Source organism: Lipotes vexillifer, unplaced genomic scaffold, assembly GCF_000442215.2.
Source record: "Lipotes vexillifer unplaced genomic scaffold, Lipotes_vexillifer_v1.1 scaffold809, whole genome shotgun sequence".
NCBI lineage: Eukaryota > Metazoa > Chordata > Mammalia > Artiodactyla > Lipotidae > Lipotes > Lipotes vexillifer.
Window position 1 is genome coordinate 292591 of NW_006788521.1, and position 23600 is coordinate 316190.

At 37.4% G+C, this 23600-nt stretch overlaps 1 protein-coding gene across 1 annotated transcript in view; it reads right to left on the bottom strand.

The window, feature by feature from the left end:
• The window catches only part of TMEFF1 (transmembrane protein with EGF like and two follistatin like domains 1), a 93238-nt gene that overhangs the window by 42186 nt on the left and 27452 nt on the right, over positions 1-23600 (bottom strand). Inside the window, exons 3-5 of the mRNA XM_007461636.1 lie at positions 6706-6835; positions 6248-6274; positions 3971-4067 (exon numbers count right to left, since the gene is read on the bottom strand). Of these exons, the coding sequence (XP_007461698.1) occupies positions 3971-4067; positions 6248-6274; positions 6706-6835 (254 nt within the window). The remainder of the gene's footprint in view (positions 1-3970; positions 4068-6247; positions 6275-6705; positions 6836-23600) is intronic.

Sequence of the window (23600 nt, forward strand, 5' to 3'; positions counted from 1 at the left end):
GCACACCTACATGATTCTTTCTCTGAGCAACTCTGACAGCTTACATCACTCAGGGGAAAAGGGAAACAGCAACTCCAAAATGACTGACATCAAAGAGGCAGAAGAGCAGGGACAATTTCCATAAAGCACATGGCAGACAAAGTTCAAAGGAATAATTGGAGGTTTTTTATAACTCGCCTGTACTGACATTATGCCAGATGATTTTACAGACTATTCAAATCGTTCATGGCAGGGATTTAGGTCAGGTATATAAAAGACCTACCTGGCTGAAGGCGTTCTGTGATTATCTGGTCCCACTGTCCAGGCAAACAGCTGAGGGCTATCTTGCAGCAATAACCTCAGCCTTGGACAGGTTAGAAATACTGTTTAGATAAAGAGGGGGTGTGGTTGCTACGATTATGTAGTTTAAGAAATACAATTTTCTGTAAAGCAGGTGTTGTTTCCAAGTTTTAAGACTAAGCAGAAAAAAAAAAAAAAGACTAAGCAGAAAGTCTAGCCACTGTATGTCACAACGGTCGCAGTGGAATACTGAAACCTCACCCATGTGGGAGTCAAATTTCTTGGAACCTCAACTACCTCACTCTAGGTATAAATTCGAAAGGTAAGCATCAGTGAAGATAGCCATCACAAACCCATGCAAAGCCCCACGATGCCATTAGAGAGACACAGTATACTTCAGGAAGAAAGAGGAAAAAAGCCTCTCACAAGCAAAAATAATTTAAATTATAAATAAAATAGCCACTGAGCAGACAAGAGAGACAAAATTCATGCAGTATCTGAAGTTCATACACTCCATAAGAACCTATTTACTCCGATTTTACATTTAGAATTTATTCCTATATTAGATATAGTTTCTACAAGCATACTGTTTCCCATTTCAGGGAAGCAGAGAGGCAATTAATAAGTTGGAGTCATCTACAGTCAGAATCACTGACAAGGCATTCTGACAGCACTCAGATGCAACAGCGAAGAGCCTGACATGGGAGAAGAAAAATCATTTTTATAAAACAATGTAGAACCCAAAACACAAAGCAGAATGGAGCCTTTAGTAGGCGTGAAACAGCTACCACTATAAACATCAGTGGCCTCTGAGAAGATCATCGTATTACACACGTGTGTGCACAACAGAATGGATAAATCTCTTGTCATGAGACCTGTGTTCTGGTTCTGCTGCTTGATCACAGCCATTCAGCTTCTTCTGAGCTCAGCTCCCCCAGTAAAATCAGGATAATACTTCCTTGCCCTACCCACTGGACAGACTGCCATAAAGAGCTGAAAAAATAATCTATATAACAGCATTTGAAAAATGTAGCAAACTATACAATATATGACTCTAAGAATATGTTAGAATATGTTTTGTATACTGTTTAAGACAATATATTTAAATCAATTTCTATTTAAATGGCTAAATAAAAAACTACACTTCTCTTAATAGCAGAAAATTAACTTACATGGTACCATTTATCCCCTCCCCCAAATAGCCAGTTTTTTTTCCTACTATTAGCAAGAAGAAAAGAAAGAGTTGTAAAGCAAGAGGAAGATTTTAGCATCTGAAAAAGGATAGATATATATATGTATAACTGAATCACTTTGCCGTACACCTGAAACTAACACAACATTGTCCATCAACCATACTTCAATAAAAAAAGAAATTTTAAAAAATAATAATAAATTAACCAACTACAAAAGGAAAAAAAAAAGATTAGCTGCCCTTTGGAAACCAGACAGATTGGTTATATATAGCATTTCTTTTGATAGGAAAGACATTTCAAAATGAGAAAAGATAAAATATTTTTTAAATGAAAATGAATACCCATACCTAAAAATGTAACATGAAATAAAATATCTATTATAGTTACATTACAGAGCAATTTTTTTTAACTGTAGGCCATAATCAGTATGGAAAATATTAGAATACATTATTTTTAGTAAAGGTTAAGTATTATTTTATAGAATTTTGTTTTACTTAGTATCTATTATTACTATGTATATATGTACTTATTTTCTAGGTAAAGGTAGAGTTTGCTTCCTTAATGTTCTCCTATTATTGCATCAATTTCCTGGCCTGGTCTTGGCTGCCTGTCCCAATCTATCCATGTGCTCCTTAGGAAGCTCCTCAGCCTGCATGCTCCTTACTATTGGTAAGCCCTTCCCTGGTCTATGCCCACTTTCTTATGCTTAGAGCCTGTACCTGCAAGAACAGCAGTTACAAGTTCTCAAATAGACACACACAAAATGAACAGAGTTGCTCTGATTGGGCATAGGCTACATATTCCATCAAGAAAAGGGGTACACAGAAAGATGTGTATTTTATCATATAGATGTCATACTTGGGGCCACCTCTGAAACTACACAGAATCCATTCTACTTCCCAGCAAAAGCTCTCTATCTCTTTCAATTAAGGGATGAAAAATGAAAGCAGAGAAATGTAAAAAATAGGACTGAAGAGAGGTACTGTCAAAGGAATAACAACAGATCAACTGATCAAGCCAATCAATCACTGACAGCTATTCTTAATCTGAACACTATTATAGAACAGTCCTGAGGAAAAATACTGAAAAGAACCAAATATCTACAAAAATACACACACACACACACACACACACACACACAAATGCTGGTGTTTCATCATGCATATCATCAGTACAAAGAGAGAAAAAGAGAACATAATACCTATTACCTGTTCTCTCTGCAAGTCCACATTGCTATCATTTCTCTCATGTTCTACAGGCCAAAATCTACTTTGGAAAACATGTTCTTACAAATCAATCCACTCTGATTGAAACAGATGGACATGTCAATCCAAGTGACCAATATGCAGAAACAGAGCAAACTCAGGGTTTGCTGAATTCACTTTTTATTGACCGTGTCTTTTGCCAATTCTCACCTACTTTCAAACATATATCAAGTAAATTATCAGACATTTAATTTTACCAAGTGCCAGACAAATAGGTGATTCTGTACCAAAATACTGAAAATATGGTTATCCTGATTTGTAAAACTCATTCCGGGCATAAATGCTAATTATGATTGATCAGTAAAAGGCTCAAATAGGCATTTAAGGGCTGAATAAAACATGAGTCTGGAAATTCACAGTGAAAATACATATAAGTAAGAAAGAACATGCAAATCTCTATAAAATAAGTGTTGTAAAATATGCACTAAGGGAAAATTGAGGAAGTGAAGAAGATCCATTTGTGTTACATAAGGTCCTAAAGACAGCATTAAAGCTTTTAGAATCAACTATGCAAAAAAGCAAGCACCACAGAGAACTGAGAGAAGGTTGAGACTGGGAATAAACAAACAGGAACCTGATGAAAGGAAGAAACAAACATGACTGTGTTGATGAGGTCTATATTGTTACTACTCCATCAAACAACACCCTTCTCACAGGGAGTGCACAGGAAATTGGACAGACAATGCTGTCCAGCTACAAAACCCACCTTAGTGAAGGCTGAACATGAGTGAGAAGATAAAACAAAATGTCAATCAGTGCAGCTGAGATTTCCAGAAATTATTTTTACTTATTATATAATATTTACTTACTATCTCTAAAATTTTGAATGTTTTGAATTTTTCTTAATACACTGAAATACATGAAAAGTTTGTGTATAAAAATGCAAGTTAAGAAAAACTGTTTATCATTGATACTAGTTAAAAATATAATAGTAAGATAATTCCAAATAAGAGCAATTCTGATGAATAAAATTAGCACTTGGTATAAAATATGTAAAACTATCAGTGGAAAAAAGGCAGTGGTGAAATGAAAAAAATTATAAATGGATTTCCATTCTAAAACACTTAAATAGCCATAGTATTATACCAATTTAAAAGCCAGTAGACTAGCATTAAACAAAAAAAAAACATAGAGGGCACACACAGAAGCAAATTAGATGATACCTTTCTATAATATAATAATGCTGATAATTAACCTTCAAGTAACTTTATCCCCTTCCCTCAATCAACTCACCCAACATTTTCTGCATCTTCATCACACTCAGCTTTATATTTGCAAGGTCCACACTTGGAGTGTTTTCTGTGAACTTCTGCCCCTGACCCTTCCTCTTCTGTTTAAAAAGAAAAATTAAATTTTCAACCAAAAGTTGGGATCCTTTCCAGATATGCTTCATGTTTTCAGCAGCGATTATCCTATTTCTGGGGAAAATGTACCCAAGCTCTTGAAAAAAATCAGTTCCAAAAATCTATCAATGCTTGAGTCCAAAAATGTTGTCAATACCAGAGTACAACATATTCTGTGAAAAAAAAAAAAGTATTGGGGCTAGAAAAATAATCCCTTAACCTATGTACAACGGAACAGTATGCTAGATTTGGTTGATTCTTTAAAAGAATTACCATGACATTAAATAAGAGAGAGGGAAAAAAAACATGAGCAATAAATTTAGTCCAGTGATTACCCTATTGAAATAGCCTGTGCAATCCTGGTTAGCAAATAAGTGATTAAACAAAGCAGAGTCTAACCACTACCTTTTCCTCACATCAGTTTCAGACCTGCTTTAAAAATTATCTCCAAATTTTAAAAAGGAAAGGGGTCTATTTACAAAGGACTTGCCCTTTCCTACTTTACCACCTAGCACAGCCAACAACACCCAGAATACAGAAGGGTATGCGTCTCCTATGACCCAGCACAAAACAACAGTGCATACTACCAGCCCCCAACTCAACTCATATCCCATATTTAGGGAACCCTATACTCCTGGGTCTTAACTAGAGTGGCTCCTATCCTGATAACCTCAAACTGGGCAGGGAGATCAGTTCTGAAGCCAATTTAGGGATTACAGTTTACTCAAGGTATTTCCCAGTCTGGTTTGGGAAAGCACACCTTACTGAGGGGGTGTCAATCAGCAGAGACGATGTTGTAAGGAAAGCACACAAACCTAAGTGCCTGTTTGGTACTATTACCAAACTTACCATTTTGTGTGTCTGCCTACACTTTAAGTAGAAATCCTCCCCAAATTCTAATGAATACTCCCAAAAATATTCCAGGGAGCATAATCCTAAGTATTTCTAAGGCCTCAGAAACATAATGAGATCTAGAAATCATACAGCCACCATGAGCTCACTAAAGTTTGTATATTAATCTGAGCAAACCACTTAGCCTTTCTAACTCATACTCCCTAAAAAAAAATTGCCAACAACCAACATCCTCAGGGCAAGATATCCAGTATTTGTACCATATAAGCAAATCTGGAGATCAACTTCCACTTCTTTAACATAGTAACAATGACAGTTTCCTAACTGAATATCTGACCACAGGGGCTGGACCACATGATCCTTTAAAGTCCTTTCCAGCTCTAAGATCCAGAATTTATGATCTCATCCTTCACACATAATCACGAAGTTTCTGCTTGAACATGTCCATTTAAATTAAATTCTATTGTTGGACAGTTTAAATCTTTTTTTTTTTTTTTAAGGTCAAACTGTCATCCTTGAAATTCTTTCTCAGAACAGTTCTTCTACTCTCTAGGCGACCTTCAAAGTCCCTTCCAACTCTAAAATGTTAGGATTCTATGAAATGTAGAAGGGTGGAGTAAGGTTTCAGATAGTACTGAAAGGATCACAACTGTAGTTTTCATTTGCATAAGTGTGAATTTTACCAGAGTATGCTTTTTCTTTTAGTGCATCCCCAGAGCACCTCAAACTTACTTTACATACAGTGGATACTCATTAAGAATTACAGCCTCATTAGACCATGAAATAGATCAGTCATTCTCAATTCTAATAATTCAGAGTAAACTGAATTACCAAATATTACTTTTTCAAACTGTTTTTAAATATTGTACCTTGAAAATTCTTTATGAGCAAAAATTTGTAAGCAAGGGATGGGAGAGTGTTACATATACTCTGGTCCAAGCTAAAATCATCTGGGGATGATCCTAAGGGGAGGGCACCTTGGTGTAACTTCAGTTTAACAGGAGCAACATTTCCCCTTTGTCTGACAACAAACCTATAATGAAAAATAAATGCAGGAAAAAAAGAATGCTAAGGGCTAAGGGGGATAGAGGGATTGGGGGTGATAGCTGAGGGGTACAGGGTTTCTTTCTGGGGTAATGAAAATGTTCTAAAGTTGGCTGTGGTGATGAATGTACAATTCTGTGAATATACTAAAAGCCACTGAATTACATACTTTCAATGGGCAAACTGCATGGTATGTGAATTTTATCTCAATAGGGCTGTTTTTTAAAAGTGAAAGAAAAAAATACTTTTTTAAGGGGTATTTGAAACTTACCTCCCTCTCCAGATCCAGAACCATTATCTGAGAAGAAAAATAAAGAATGAATATGAATACTTTTCCTGGAAATCTCATATTATCAAATAGTACAATTTCTTATCAAAAATCAAACTGTGGGGCTTCCCTGGTGGCGCAGAGGTTGAGAGTCCGCCTGCCGATGCAGGGGACACTGGTTCGTGCCCCGGTCCGGGAAGATCCCACATGCCGCGGAGCGGCTGGGCCCGTGAGCCATGGCCGCTGAGCCTGCGCGTCCGGAGCCTGTGCTCCACAACGGGAGAGGCCACAACAGTGAGAGGCCCACGTGAAATGGAGGCAAAAAAGAGCTCCCCCATTCCCCACATAATCATCACCAAATCCATACAGTGGTTTTGGGAATAAATCTCTGACTGGAAACTTCCTCTTAAAAGTATGGCAGAACCATTTCTAACATTTTCTCAGAAGAATATCACACATACCAGAGTAGCATGGTCCCCTTGCTACTACTGTTATCTCTTTCTGGTGCTTACAAGCAGCCCTTCTGAGGAAGCATTCATTTTGGTACGTGTCCCCATTTGATCCACAGACAGGAATATAATTTGTATGGCACTGCAAAAGAAACAAAAATAAATTCTCAGACTAGGCATGAATATTAATAGTTCATTTCATATTCATGAATGCAATACCATAGTATTATGACATACTTCTACTACAAAAGAGTTTGTTCTTTTATTTGGTTTTTAAAAAGAAGAGTTATGCTACTTTCTCATACCTTTTTTCACATTCATAATGAAAATTAACTATCAACTATCCATAAAAATGAGAATGAAAATCCCTATCCTATCTACATCATTTGCTTGTGATCCAGGGAGATAATATAAAAGGAAATGCTTGCCAATGTTTGTCATGAGCACTAATGATGTAACGCCATTTCATTATTATCAAAATTCACTTATTCAATACGTCTAGTACACAAAGTCTCAAGGTAAATGCTATAGTAGAAAAATGAACTCTGTTCTCAGAGACCTTACGATCTTGTTAGCGAACCATATAAATAGGAAATACATATATAAATATATGATCATGTACTAAATCAAAAGTGTAGACAATAAGTGTAATATCTAATACCTATTACTGTAAACTGAAGTACTCAAGAAAAGCCTCCTCAGTGAAATGTGAACTGGGCCTTGAAGAATTAGTAGATGAAAAGAAAAAAGATGATTCATGTTTGAGAAATGACACTGAATTGGTATGTTTAAAAAACGTTAACACTTCTAAATGTCAAAAATATCATAAAGAACTAAAGTTTTAAAATCTGGGGAAAATAGTATAATATGACAGACATAACATTACTAAAAGAGAGACAGTACAAATTAATACAAAACATAAATTTACAAAAAATAACAAATGGTCAATTAATATATAAAAAATGCTGAGTTTCACTAGCAATCAGAGTGGTACATGAAAACACGATGCTATTTCTAGCTTATAAACCTGGTCATTAGACAAACAAAAAATTCAATTTGGTGGACATACCAATATACCTGTTGTGCTAATTTAAACTGGCTCAATCTTTTGAGAACATAATTTAACAATACATTTCAAGAGTTCTAAAAAAGAAATGTGTTTTTTTAATCTAGAATTACACATTTAAGGATATATCTGAAGGAAACTATTGTAGATGAAAATTTATTACACTCATTTCAAATAGAAATGTATTCATATCTAAAACATAGGAACAACCTAAATATCCAACAAGGCAATATTTATTTAAACCATGCTATATCTGTTCAAGGAGTCACTGAGCATTACCCTTTATAAGAATACTGTGTGACAGAAAAAGATAATGTTAGGTGAAAAGTAGGTGATAATATCATATACGTAACTTCTGAGAATTTTGTGCCCTTTTTCTTTTTTTGGATGCGTTGGGTCTTTGTTGCTGCGTGCGGGCTTTCTCTAGTTGCGGCGAGCGGGGGGGTACTCTTCACTGCAGTGCACAGGCTTCTCACTTTGGTGGCTTCTCTTGTTGCGGAGCACGGGCTCTAGAGCACAGGCTCAGTAGTTGTGGCTCACACGCTCTAGAGAGCAGGCTCAGTAGTCGTGGTGCACGGGCTTAGTTGCTCCGCGGCATGTGGGATCTTCCCAGACCAGGGATCGAAGCCATATCCCCTGCATGGGCAGGCGGATTCTTAACCACTGCGCCACCTGGGAAGTCCCTGCCATTTTTAAATGTATTATCTAGTCCACAAAACTGAATGCAAATTTCTTAAATAATTCGATAATATAAAATAAAAATATAGCAAGAAAATAAATTACATATATATACACACATATATCTCAATTATTTAGAAAAAATAAATATTCATAGAGTAAATCCTGGAAGAAAACACCAATAAATTTTTCATATTACTTGTCACCATAGTTTCTTATTTCCATGTATATGGTTTTCTGTATTTCTCAATTTTTCTGCAATGAACAAGGCTTACTTTTATCATTTATTTACTTTTTAAAAAGTGGTCAACTTACTTTATGAATCATAAATATGGCATGCTACCCCAGGTCAAACACTGGTAAAAACAATTTCTAATAAAATATTTTGTAACCAAGTTGATTTGCTATACAATATCAGCAGACTCCTACATCAACTTTAGTTAAAATTAAAATTTTACTTTAGGATGCCTTCCTATACTCCTCTAATTCTTCAAGGATCACTTACTTTATTCTCTCCCCTAAAATGTACACAATAACTTGTATGATGTCTGCAGGAATCAATGTTACTCTTTAATTATACAATGTATAATTAGCAAAAAAAGACCATAAGCTCCAAGATGTCAAATGCTAAGTCTATGGACTTCTCAAGCCAACTCTTCACTCAACAAACTTTCTAACGTAGTGCTTGCAAAGGTGCTAATATCGGCCCCTAGGGGTGGGTGCCCCTGTGGAGGCATTTTTGGTTGTCATAATGAGAAAGGGACATTACTGTCATTTAGCAGATGGATTCCAATGGTGCTCGATGTACCGCAAAGGAAAGGATAGTTTCACACAACATACATACCATACAATTTCTTAATGCATCTCTAGCCATTCACGTAGGAACTATGGTAAGGTCATATACAAATAAGACTGTTCCAGCTTCTCCTAATAGCTTTTATTCTAGCATCCACCCTCTACTTTTTTTGTTTTCAAATACTACTAGTATGAAATTGCTGCTGATGACGTTTTTAAAAATCCAAATGTTCATTATAAGTAAATATAAGCATCTACTATATTGTCTTCTAGTGTAATTATGCCCAAACATTTACATTTTGAAATACTTATTTTACTATAAATTACTTTCATTTCTCCTTTACATTGCAAGTGTATATTATAGTGATTTCTTTAATTATGTGTTTATGTAGGTTACATTATATACAAATTTCATTTAAGAATAGAAAAGAAATGGAATACAAATTATTGGTTATAAAAAAGGGTTATTAAGTCTGATAGGGCTGAGAGTCTATATGGTAATAGCTAAGATTTATTGAGGAGTTTCTATCTAGTAAATGCTGGCTACAACCTTAAATGTCCTAAACTAACTTAAATATAACAATCCTGCAAAGCACCTGACTCAGTGCTTAGAGCTGGGGCTCTGAAGTAAAATGCTGATTTCAAATCCTGGGTCAACCATCCATGTGACTATGGGCTAGCACCAGTGCCATTTCCCCTATCTATAAAATGGTAATTATAATAGTATCTACCTGGTAAAATTGTTATGATGATTAAATAAGAGAAATCCATCTTTAGCATTTACATCTAGCCATAGTAAATTCTCAACAAACATCAGCTGGTTCTGCTACTGCTATTATCATTTCTGAGTCTTAAGTCTTGCCCAAGGTCACAGCTAACAAATGGAAGACCCACAACTCCTGACAAGTGATGTTCTCTAACCACTACACACCAGTTTTTCAGCAGGCTCTCACTATATGTCACTTGGTGGTAGTGAGTAGGGGGCTTAAAACAGTGTAGGCAATGTCCCTGAAATGCAACCTAACGAGCACATACCAAGGAGTGAGCATGAGATGGGAAAAGCAGACCTACAGTTCTTAGGCCAGCCTGTTTCCAGAAGTCTCTTTTAAGAGCCTCTCATTATGCTATGGAAAAATTAAGGGATTTCGGCAATTTTAACAACATACAACTTCTAACTTGGGCACTGACTCTAACCTAAGGTCTGCCTCCTCTATACCGCCACTCTTGCTGGGGGAAAGAACTCTCCCCTACACCTTCTCTTTAGTTGCAAGAGTGATTTGAAGTAGTTTACAAAGGTACAGCAGTGTACAACTCTGCAGCCACATCCATTCAAGCATTTATTGTGTACCTACTGTGTGTCAGGAACTGTGCTGAATACAATAAATAATATTAACAAAGTTGTGATGGTTAATTTTATGTGTCAACTTGACTGGGCCCCAGGGTGCCTAGATTAAATATTATTTCTGGATGTATCTGTGAGGGTGTCTCTGGATGACATTAGCATTAAATCAGTGGACTGAATAAATGCCCTCTCCAATGTGGGTGGCATCATCCAATCCATTGAGGGCCTGAATAGACCAAGAGGTGAACGAAGGGAGAATTAACTCTCTGCTTGACTGGTGAGCTAGGACCTTGGTCTTCTGGTTCTCAGGGCTTTGGACTCAGATGGGGACTTATATATCAGCTCCCCCAATTCTCAGGCCTTCAGCCTCAGATTGGAACACACCACCAGCCTTTCTGGGCCTCCAGCTTGCGGACTGCAGATTGTGGAACTTCTCAGTGTCCATAATTGAGTGAGCCAATTCCTTATAATCTCTTTCTCTCCTCTCTCTCTCTCTCTATATATATATCCTGTTGGTTCTGTTTCTCTGGAGAACTCTGACTAATACAAAGTTCTAATAAGTGGACACAGTACCTAGCAAGAGCAGACACTAAAAAACTCAGGAAAAAAGACATAGGCCCAAGAACTCCAGTCAGAAGAACAAAAAGAGAAAGAAAGAAGAAAGAAAACAGGGGAAAAGCCATATGCACTCCTCTTTGTATATTACCCAGGTTTTAATGAAAAGATGCAATACTGATCATTTTTCTTTGTTCAACATTAATAAAAGTAGCTTTGTTTATATATGTGGCAAGATGCAATAGCTCTTATCAACAGGCTGAACAAAACAATTTTAGAATTTAAAATCCTGTTATTATCTGTTAAAATGTGTTTAAATTATGTCCCAGAAAGCTTATATTAACACTGAAAGCATGATGAATCATAAGCAAGGATTTTTTTTCGAATTTTTATTTTTTTATACAGATTCTTATTAATATCTCTTTTATATGTATTACTGTATACATATCAATCCAAATCTCCCAATTCATACCACCACCACCCCTCTCCCCCCACTTTCCCCCCTTGCTGTCCATACTTTTGTTCTCTACAACTGTGTCTCTATTTCTGCCTTGCAAACTGGTTCATCTGTACCATTTTTCTAGATTCCATTCACATGCGTTAATATACAATATTTGATTTTCTCTTTCTGACTTACTTCACTCTGTATGACAGTCTCTAGGTCCACCCACGTCTCTGCAAATGGCACAATTTCATTCCCTTTTATGGATGAGTAATATTCCACGGTATATATATGCCACATCTTCTTTATCCATTCGTCTGTTGATGGGCATTTAGCTTGTTTCCATGACCTGGCTACTGTAAATAGTGCTGCAATGAACATTGGGGTGCATGTGTCTTTTTTTTTTTTTTTTTTTGCAGTACGCAGGCCTCTCACTGTTGTGGCCTCTCCCATTGCGGAGCACAGGCTCCGGACGCGCATGCTCAGAGGCCATGGCTCACAGGCCCAGCCGCTCAGCGGCATGTGGGATCTTCCCAGACCGGGGCACGAACCCGTGTCCCCTGCATCGGCAGGTGGACTCTCAACCACTGCGCCACCAGGAAAGCCCCATGTGACTTTTTGAATTACGGTTTTCTCTGGGTATATGCCCAGTAGTGGGATTGCTGGATCATATGGTAATTCTATTTTTAGTTTTTTAAGGAACCTCCATACAGTTCTCCATAGTGGCTGTATCAATTTACATTCCCACCAACAGTGCAAAAGGGTTCCCTTTTCTCCACACCCTCCCCAGCACTTGCTGTTTGTAGATTTTCTGATGAGGCCCATTCTAACTGGGATGAGGTAATACCTCATTACCTCATTGTAGTTTTGATTTGCATTTCTCTAATAATTAGTGATGTTCAGCAGCTTTTCATGTGTCTCTTGGCCATCTGTACGTATTCTTTGGAGAAATGTCTATTTAGGTCTTCTGCCCATTTTTTGATTGTGTTGTTTGTTTTTTCAATATTGAGCTGCATGAGCTGTTTATGTATTTTGGAGATTAATCCTTTGTCCGTTGATTCGTTTGCAAATATTTTCTCCCATTCTGAGGGTTGTCTTTTTGTCTTGCTTATACTTTCCTTTGCTGCGCAAAAGCCTTTAAGTTTCATTAGGTCCCATTTGTTTATTTTTGTTTTTATTTCCATTACTCTGGGAGGTGGGTCAAAAAATATCTTGCCACAATTTATGTCAAAGAGTGTTCTTCCTATGTTTTCCTCTAAGAGTTTTATAGTGTCTGGTCTTACATTTAGGTTTTTAATCCATTTTGATTTTATTTTTGTGTATGGTATTAGGGAATGTTCTAATTTCATTCTTTTACAGGTAGCTATCCAGTTTTCCCAGCACCACTTATTGAAGAGACTATCTTTTCTCCATTGTATATCCTTGCCTCCTTTGTCATAGATTAGTTGACCACAGGTGCATGAGTTTATCTCTAGGCTTTCTATACTGTTCCATTGATCTATATTTCTGTTGTTATACCAGTACCATATTGTCTTGATTACCGTAGCTTTGTAGTCTGAAGTCATGGAATCTGATTCCTCCAGCTCCATTTTTTTCCCTCAAGATTGCTCTGGCTATTTGGGGTCTTTTCTGTCTCCATATAAATTTTAAGATTTTTTGTTCTACTTCTATAAAATTGCCATTGTTAATTTGATAGGGATTGCATTGAATCTGTAGATTACTTTGGGTAGTATAGTCATTTTCACAATGTTGATTCTTCCCATCTAAGAACATGGTATATCTCTCCATCTGTTTGTATCATCTTTCATTTCTTTCATCAGTGTCTTATAGTTTTCTGCATACAGGTCTTTTGCCTCCCTAGCTAGGTTTATTCCTAGGGATTTTATTCTTTTTGTTGCAATGGTGAATATGACTGCTTCCCTAATTTCTCTTTCTGATCTTTAGTTGTTAGTGTATAGGAATTCAAGAGATTTCTGTGCATTAATTTTGTATCCTGCAACTTTACCAAATGCATTGATTAGCTCTAGTAGTTTTTTTGCTGGCATCTTTAGGATTATCTACGTATAGATATACTATGTATAGTATAATGTCATCTGCAAACAATGACAGTTTTGTTTCTTCTTTTCCATTTGTATTCCTTTTATTTTTTTTCTTCTCTGCTTGCCCTGGCTAGGACTTCCAAAACTATGTTGAATAACAGTGGCGAGAGTGGACATCCTTGTCTTGTTCCTGATCTTAAAGGAAATGCTTTCAGCTTTTCACCATTGAGAATGATGCTGGCTGTGGGTTTGTTGTATATGGGCTTTATTATGTTTTCCTGTTTTGTTTTTAATTTTATTTATTTTAATTTTTGGCCGCATTGGGTCTTTGTTGCTGCACACAGGCTAAGCGATGAGCGGGGGCTATTCTTCATTGCGGTGCCCAGGCTTCTCATTGAGTGGATTCTCTTCTCACAGAGTACAGGCTCTAGGCGTGCAGGCTTCAGTAGTTGTGGCACTCAGGCTCAGTAGTGTGGCTCATGGGCTCTAGAGCGCAGGCTCAGTAGTTGTGGTGCATGGGCTTAGTTGCTCCACGGCATGTGGGACCTTCCCAGAGCAGGGCTCAAACCCATGTCCCCTGCACTGGCAGGCAGATTCTTAAATAATGAGCCACCAGGGAAGCCTGGCCTTTATTATGTTGATGTAGATTCCCTCTATGCCCACATTATGGAGAGTTTTTATCATAAATGGATGTTGAATATTGTCAAAAGCTTTTCCTGCATTTATTGAGATGATCACACAGTTTTTAATTTTTCAATTTGTCAATATGGTGCATCACGTTGATTAATTTGCATATATTGAAGAATCCTTGCATCCCTGGGATCAATCCCACTTGATCATGGCGTATGATCCTTTTTTTTTAATAGATCTTTATCGGAGTATAATTGCTTCACAATACCATGTTAGTTTCTATTGCACAACAAAGCGAATCAGCCATATACATACATATATCCCCATATCCCTCCCTCTTGAGCCTCCCTCCCATCCTACCTATCCCACCCCTCTAGGTCATCACAAAGCACCAAGATGATCTCCCTGTGCTGTGCTGCTGCTTCCCACCAGCCAAGTATTTTACATTCAGTAGTGTATATATGTCGATGCTACTCTCACTTCACCCCAGCTTCGCCCTCCCACCCCATGTCATCAAATTCATTCTCTATGTCTACCTCTTTATTCCTGCCCTGCAACTAGGTTCACCAGTACCATTTTTTAAATTTAGATTCCATATATATATGTTTGCATATGGCATTTGTTTTTCTCTTTCTGACTTACTTCATTCTGTATGACAGACTCTAGGTCCATCCACCTCACTACAAATAACTCAATTTCATTTGTTTTTATGGCTGAGTAATATTCCATTGTATATATGTGCCACATCTTCTTTATCCATTCATCTGTTGATGGACATTTAGGTTGGTTCCATGCTCTGGTTATTGGAAATAGTGCTGCAATGAACACTGGGGTACATGTCTCTTTTTGAATTAAGATTTTCTCAGGGTATATGCCCAGTAGTGGGACTGCTGGGTCGTACGGTAGTTCTAGTTTTAGATTTTTAAGGAACCTCCATACTGTTTTCCATAGTGGTTGTATCAATTTACATTCCCACCAGTAATGTAGGAGGGTCCCCTTTTCACCACACCCTTTCCAGCATTTATTGTTTCTAGCTTTTTGATACTGGCCATTCTAACCGGCGTGAGGAGAAACCTCATTGTAGTTTTGATTTGCATTTCTCTAATAATTAGTGGTGTTGTGCATCTTTTCATGTGCCTTTTGGCCATCTGTATGTCTTCCTTGGTGAAATGTCTATTTAGGTCTTCCACCCATTTTTTAACTGGATTGTTGATTTTTTTTTTGATATTGACCTCCATGAGCTGTTTGGATATTTTGGAGATTAATCCTTTGTCTGTTGTTTCATTTGCAAATATTTTCTCCCATTCTGAGGGTTGTCTTTTCATTTTGTTTATAGCTTCCTTTGCTGTGCAAAAGCTTTTAAGTTTCATTCGGTCCCATTTGTTTATTTTATTTTTATTTCCATTACTCTAGGAGGTGGGTCAAAAAAGATCTTGCTGTGGTTTATGTCAAAGAGTGCTTTTCCTATGTTTTCCTCTAAAAGTTTTAAAGTGCCTCATCTTACATTTCAGTCTTTAATCCATTTTGAGTTTATTTTTCTGTATGGTGTTAGGGAGTGTTCTAATTTCATTCTTTTACATGTAGCTGTCCAGTTTTCCCAGCACCACTTATTAAAGAGACTACCTTTTCTCCATTGTATATCCTTGCCTCCTTTGTCATAGATTAGTTGACCACAGGTGCATGGGTTTCTCTCTGGGAATTCTATCCTGTACCATTGATCTATATTTCTGTTTCTGTGCCAGTACCATACTGTCTTAATTACTGTAGCTTTGTAGTATAGTTTGAAGTCAGGGAGCCTGATTCCTCCACCTCCATTTTTCTTTCTCAAGATTGCTTTGGCTATTCGAGGTCTTTTGTGTTTGCATACGAACTGTAAGGTTTTTTGTTCTAATTCTGTGAAGCATGCCACTGGTAGTTTGATAGGGATTGCATTGAATCTGTAGATTGCTTTGAGTAATACAGTCATTTTCACAATATTCATTCTTCCAATCCAAGAACATGGTATATTTCTCCAACTGTTTATGTCATCTTTAATTTCTTTCATTAGTGTTTTATAGTTCTCTAAGTACAAGTCTTCCACCTCTTTAAGCGGGTTTATTCCTAGGTATTTTATTCTTTTTGTTGCAACAGTAAATGGGAGTGTTCCCTTAATTTCTCTTTCTGATTTTTCATTGTTGGTGTATACAAATGCCAGAGAATTCTGTGCATTTATTTTGCATCCTGCAACCTTATGGTGTATGATTCTTTCAATGTGTTGTTGGATTCTGTTTGCTAGTATTTTGTTGAGGATTTTTGCATCTATATTCATCAGTGATAGTGGTCTGTAATTTTCTTTTTTTGTAGTATCTTTATCTGGTTTTGGTATCAGGGTGATCATGGCCTCATAGAATGGGTTTGGGAGTGTTCCTTCCTCTGAAATTTTTTGGAAGAGTTTGAGAACGATGGGTGTTAGCTCTTCTCTAAATGTTGGATAGAATTCACCTGTGAGGCCTTCTGGCCCTGGACTTTTGTTTGTTGGAAGATTTTTAATCCCAGTTTCAATTTCACTACTTGTGATTGCTCTGTTCATGTTTTCTATTTCTTGCTGGTTCAGTCTTGGAAGGTTATACCTTTCTAAGAATTTGTCCATTTCTTCCAGGTTGTCCATTTTATTGGCATAGAGTTGCCTGTAGTAGTCTCTTATGATGCTTTGTATTTCTGCGGTGTCCATTGTAACTTCTCCTTTTTCATTTCTAATTTTTTTGATTTGAGTCCTCTCCCCATTTTTCTTGATGAGTGTGGCTAAAAAGGTTCATCAAATTTGTTTATCTTCTCAAAGAACCAACTTTTAGTTTTATTGATCTTTGTTACTGTTTTCTTTGTTTCTATTTCATTTATTTCTGCTCTGGTCTTTATGATTTCTATCTTCTACTAACTTTGGGTTTTGTTTGTTCTTCTTTCTCTAGTTCCTTTAGGTGTAAGGTTAGATTGTTTGAGATTTTTCTTGTTTCTTGAGGTAGGATTGTATTGCTATAAACTTCCCTCTTAGAACTGCTTTTGCTGCATCCCATAGGTTTTGGATTGTCATGTTTTTGTTGTCATTTGTCTTTAGGTATGTTTTGATTTCCTCTTTGATTTCTTCAGTGATTTCTTGGTTAGTTAGTAATGTATTGTTTAGCCACTATGTGTTTGGGGTTTTTTTATGCTTTTTTCCCCTGTAACTGATTTCTAATCTCAAAGCATTGTGGTCTGAAAATATGCTCAATATGATTTCAATTTTCTTAAATTTACTGAGGCTTGATCTGTGACCCAAGATGTGATCTTTCCTGGAGAATGTTCAGTGTGCACTTGAGAAGAAAGTGTAATCTGCTGTTTTTGAATGGAATGGCCTATAAATATCAATTACATCTATCTGGTCTATTGTGTCATTTAAAGCTTGTGTTTCCTCATTAATTCTCTGTCTGGATGATCTGTCCATTGGTGTAAGTGAGGTGTTAAACTCCCCCACTATGACAGTGTTACTGTCAATTTCCTCTTTTATAGCTGTTAGCAGTTGCCTTATGTACTGAGATTTATAACTGTTATATCTTCTTCTTGGATTGATCCTTACTACAATTATGTAGTGTCCTTCCTTGTCTCTTGTAAAATTATTTATTTTAAAGTCTATTTTATCTGATGAGTATTGCTACTCCAGCTTTCTTTTGATTTCCATTTGCATGGAACATCTTTTTCCATCCCCTTACTTTCAGTCTGTATATGTCCCTAGGTCTGAAGTGGGTCTCTTGTACACAGCATATATATGGCTCTTGTTTTGGGAGCCATTCAGCAAGCCTGTGTCTTTTGGTTGGAGCATTTAATCCATTCATGTTTAAGGTAATTATCGATATGTATGTTCCTGTTACCATTTTCTTAATTGTTATGGGTTTGTTTTTGTAGGTCCTTCTCTTCTCTTGTGTTTCCCACTTAGAGAAGTTCCTTTAGCATTTGGTGTAGAGCTGGTTTGGTGGTGCTGAATTCTCTTAGCTTTTGCTTGTCTGTAAAGCTTTTGATTTCTCCATCAAATCTGAATGAGATCCTTGCTGGGTAGAGTAATCCTGGTTGTAGGTTCTCCCCTTTCAACACATTAAATATATCGTGCCACTCCCTTCTGGCTTGTAGAGTTCCTGCTGACACATGTTAACCCTATGGGAGTCCCCTTCTATGTTATTTGTCATTTTTCCCTTGTTGCTTTTAATAATTTTTCTTTGCCTTTAATTTTTGTCAGTTTGATTACTATGTGTCTTGGCATGTTTCTCCTTGGGTTTATCCTGCCTGGGACTATCTGCGTTTCCTGGACTTGGGTGGCTATTTCCATGTTAGGGAAATTTTCCACTATAATCTCTTCAAATATTTTCTCAGGTCCTTTCTCTCTCTCTTCTCCTTCTGGGACCGCTATAATGTGAATGTTGCGCATTTCATGTTGTCCCAGAGTTCTCTTAGGCTGTATTCATTTCTTTTCATTCTTTTCTCTTTATTCTGTTCCATGGCAGTGAATTCCACCATTCTGTCTTCCAGGTCATTTATCCATTCTTCTGCTTCAGTTATTCTGCCACTGATTCCTTCTATTGAATTTTTCATTTCAGTTATTGTATTGTTCATCTCGTTTGTTCTTTAATTCTTCTAGATGTTTGTACTTTAATTCTTCTAGCTCTTTGTTCAACATTTATTGCATCTTCTCGATCTTTGCCTCTATTCTTTTTCCGAGGTCCTGGATCATCTTCACTATCATTATTCTGAATTCTTTTTCTGGAAGGTTGCCTATCTCCAGTTTATTTAGTTGTTTTTCTGGGGTTTTATCTTGTTCCTTCATCTGGTACACAGTCCTCTGCCTTTTCATTTTGTCTATCTTTCTGTGAATGTGGTTTTCATCCACAGGCTGCAGGATTGTAGTTCTTGCTTCTGCTGTCTGCCCTCTGGTGGATGAGGCTATCTAAGAGGCTTTTGCAAGCTTCCTGATGGGAGGGACTGGTGGTGGGTAGAGCTGGGTGTTGCTCTGGCAGACAGAGCTCAGTAAAACTTTAATCCACTTGTCTGCTGATGGGTGGGGCTGAGTTCCCTTCCTGTTGGTTGTTTGGCCTGAGGTGACCCAGCACTGGAGGCTACAGGCTCTTTGGTGGGGCAAATGGCAGACTTTGGGAGGGCTCATGCCAAGGAGTACTTCCCAGAACTTCTGCTGCCAGTGTCCTTTTCCTCACAGTGAGCCACAGCCATCCCCCATCTCTGTAGGAGATGCTCAAACACTAGCAGGTAGGTCTGGTTCAGTCTCCTGTGGGGTCACTGCTCCTTCCCCCTGGGTCCTGATACACACACTACTTTGTGTGTGCCCTCCAAGAGTGGAGTCTCTGTTTCTCCCAGTCCTGTAGAAGTCCTGCAATCAAATCCCGCTAGCCTTCAAAGTCTGATTCTCTGGGAATTCCTCCTCCCGTTGCTAGACCCCCAGGTTGGGAAGCCTGATGTGGGGCTCAGAACCTTCACTCCAGTGGGTGGACTTCTGTGGTATAACTGTTCTCCAGTTTGTGAGTCACCCACCCAGTGGTTATGGGATTTGATTTTATTGTGATTGCGTCCCTCCTACCATCTCATTGTGGCTTCTCCTTTGTCTTTGGACATGGGGTATCTTTTTTGGTGAGTTCCAGTGTCTTCCTGTCGATGACTGTTCAGCAGTTAGTTGTGATTCATGTGTTCTCACAGGAGGGAGTGAGCACATGTCCTTCTACTCTGCCATCTTGAACCAATCTCCTCATAAGCAAGGTTTTTAAATGAATCGAAAGATACTGCTAAAGCATCCGGCAGAAGAGTGTTTAATGGGCATGTGAGGTCATTGTTCTTAAACTGGCATGAACCTAAGTCTAACTTGAACAGATTTATAAGCTTTTAAGAAGGCAGAGGAGTCAAAGGAAGGTTCGCTCAGCAGCAGGATCAAATCACACTATAAGCCCTTAGGCAGTTTGCTCCTACAAGGCAAGCAACTTGTCTTTAAACATCCTTATATCCCTAGCACCTAGCCTAGTGCCTAGCACAAAGTAAGCACTGGATAAATGTCTACGGATCTAAACTCCTAACTTTTATTTCCCTTTCTTGCTTTGCCACAAGGTAAGAATACAAGGGATCCCAGACAGATTATGAGAAGATTCTCTAGCTGGTCAAAAGTTCAAAAAGGCTTCATAATCTTAGAGTTGCAGGGAAAGACTTTCAAAGAATGAACAGCAGAATCATAAAGACAAATATAAATATGAAATGAAAATTTTAAACTTCTTTATGTCAGAAAATATAAACAAAATGAAAATTAAAATGACACTAGGATAACTTTTTTAAAATAGAGAACTCTTTTTATTAATCTATATAAACTAAAAGTAACCATCTCTAAGGTAAATACTATTAAGTGATTTAGTACTTAAAAGAGAAATTAAAACACCTATGTGTTTGTATAACAGAATATTTCTAGAAGGAAGTTTAAGAATTAACAGATGTTGCCTCTGAGAAGAGCAACTGGTATTCTAGAATGGAAGGAAGACATTTTTTCATTATATTATATAGCTTATAAAATGTGTCAGTTGTTTACTACGGGCATATATCACTCTTCTAAAAAATGTATCAAAATGGTACCTACATCATAGGTTCTCATGAGAGTTTATGAGTTATGTACACTTATGTGTATATATATATATATATATATATATATATATATATATAATATTTAGAATAGTCAATGGATATAAAATGCTCAGCACAGTAAACAATATTTTAAGGACACAAATAGTATATTATATATAGTGTACACACATGTCTTCCCAAATCAACACAAGGGAAAAAGAAATCACTAAAAATGAACAAAGAATATGAAATATTAATTCACAAAAAATGGTCAATAAGTTCATGGCACATTTCCAATTTTCCTAGTAATCAAATGCAAATAAAAAAGCTTTTTCCCTTTCAGATTTATATAATTTTAAAGGACTGACAAAATCCACTACCAAGAGGTTGAAAGGAGACAAGCAGTCTGATACATTGCTCTTAGTGAGAATGTTAATCTGTACATGAACATCTCATTGGCCCAACAATTCCATGTCAAAGAATTTAACCTAAGGAAATATAAGACAGTTGGAAGAAGGGAACAGCCCCAGTTTTTCCCATACAGGATGCCTGAAACACCAACAAAAACCTGCAATCTTTGTGGCATGAAGAACCAAAGCCACTGGAAAGTGAGAGAGAAAATCCCAGAAAGGAGAGAGGGAGCAGAGTCCCAGATTCTGTGGCTGACCTCTGAACCAAGCACTCATGAGGCACACTCCAAGTAGCCCAGCTAAGACTAAAAGAAATGATATTTGTGTTTCTACCCCCAACGGGAAAAACAGAGTCTGCGGTGTAAGTTCAGCCAATTTAACTGTTTCAAAAATGACAATACTCAGAGGAACATAATTCAAACACTCGAAAACATACCATTCACAATGTGTAGGATATATTCAAAATAAATATGGAAAAAAAACACAAGAAAATATAATGCATTCTCAAATGAAAAGGCAATCAACAGAGATGATCCCTAAGATGTCCCAGACGTTGAAATTGGCAAAGATTTTTAAAGCAGCAATATCTATGCTCAAGGAAAATATTCTTGTAATGAATGAAAAGACAGGAAATCTCAGATAAATAGAAACTATAAATTCTTAATAAAATATCTGAAATTAAAGACTCACTGGATGGGCAGAATGGAGATGACAGAAGAAAGGATTAGTGACCCTTGAGATAGGTCAATAAAACTTATATAACGTGAAGAATAGGAAGAAGTAAAAGTTCATGAGGGCTTGGTATACACCATGTACACCAACACCTTCCTTTAAGGAAAGAAGCCCACATTAGGTACTATCATTTTTAAGAAGCTTTAGGGAGAAGGAGGGCAGTCAGACACATCACCACCTACTTTTTTTAACTTAATTTTTATTTTATATTAGAATATAGTTGATGTACAATTTTGTGTCGGTTTCAGGTGTACGGCAAAGTGATTCAGTTATACGTATACATATATCCATTCTTTTTCAGATTCTTCTCCCATGTAGGTTATTACTGAATAGAGTTCCCTGTGCTATACAGTAGGTCCATGTTGATTATTTTATATATAGTAGTTACACTGGCCTGACTATTGTTACATGAGCAACCATGGAGGGGTGGGCACAAGGTTAGCTAAGTGACTTCAAAGGTGGCTAGTGTGAATAAACAGTGGATTGTAAAGTCCCTTTTGACCATGAGCAACCATGGAGGGGTGGGCACAAGGTTAGCTAAGTGACTTCAAAGGTGGCTAGTGTGAATAAATAGTGGATTGTAAAGTCCCTTTTGACCAAGAACAACCTTTTCGGCTGGTCAACAGTACACTCCCCAACCCTTCCTCCTTTACTTAAACTTTCTACTTCTTTTAATGAAAATAAACATGATAGTTAATAGTTTTCAAAAAGGCTTCATATTCAAGCTCCCTTTCTGATTTTAATTCTCATTACAATATCATAAGAAAGGGTGGGAGGGCTTCCCTGGTGGCGCAGTGGTTGAGAGTCTGCCTGCCGATGCAGGGGACATGGGTTCGTGCCCTGGTCCGGGAGGATCCCACATGCCGCGGAGCGGCTAGGCCCGTGAGCCGTGGCCGCTGAGCCTGCGAGTTCGGAGCCTGTGCTCAGCAACGGGAGAGGCCACAGCAGTGAGAGACCCGCATACCGCAAAAAAAAAAAAGAAAAAAAAGAAAGGGTGGGAAATATGCCTTCTCTTTTCAGATGGATCATACAGAAACATGCCTGAAGTTATAGGGTTACTAGAAGTAACTGACTACCCTATGCTTTTACTCCTGATCTGTTCCCTTTCCTACCTTTAAAATTCAAAATGGTGGGTACAGTTAGAATAAGATTATGAGTTTAAAATATTCTACTTCCTTCTTCTCATCTCAAATCCTTAATAAGGGACCATCTTGTGAACAATATTCTGAAGCCAGATCATAACTTAATCATGGAAAATAAAAAAAAAGAATTGAGGGAATTCCCTGGTGGTCCAGTGGTCAGGACTCTGCGCTTTCACTGCCTAGGGCGTGGGTTCAATCCCTGGTCAGGGAACTAAGATCCCTTAAGCCAGGTGGTGCAGCCAAAAAAAAAAAAGAAGAAGAAGAAGAATTGAATGTAACACATTTCATTTCCATTCCTTTTGTTTTTTTAAACAAAATCACAACTAAAACAGCATTTGAAAAGCAAAGATATTCACACTTGGTTTGAGGTTCCCCTTTCTAGTCCATCACTAACCCCAATCTACCTTGAGGTACCAAATCAGTCATGTTCTTTGGCCTAAAAAGATGAGACAGCAGCAAATAAG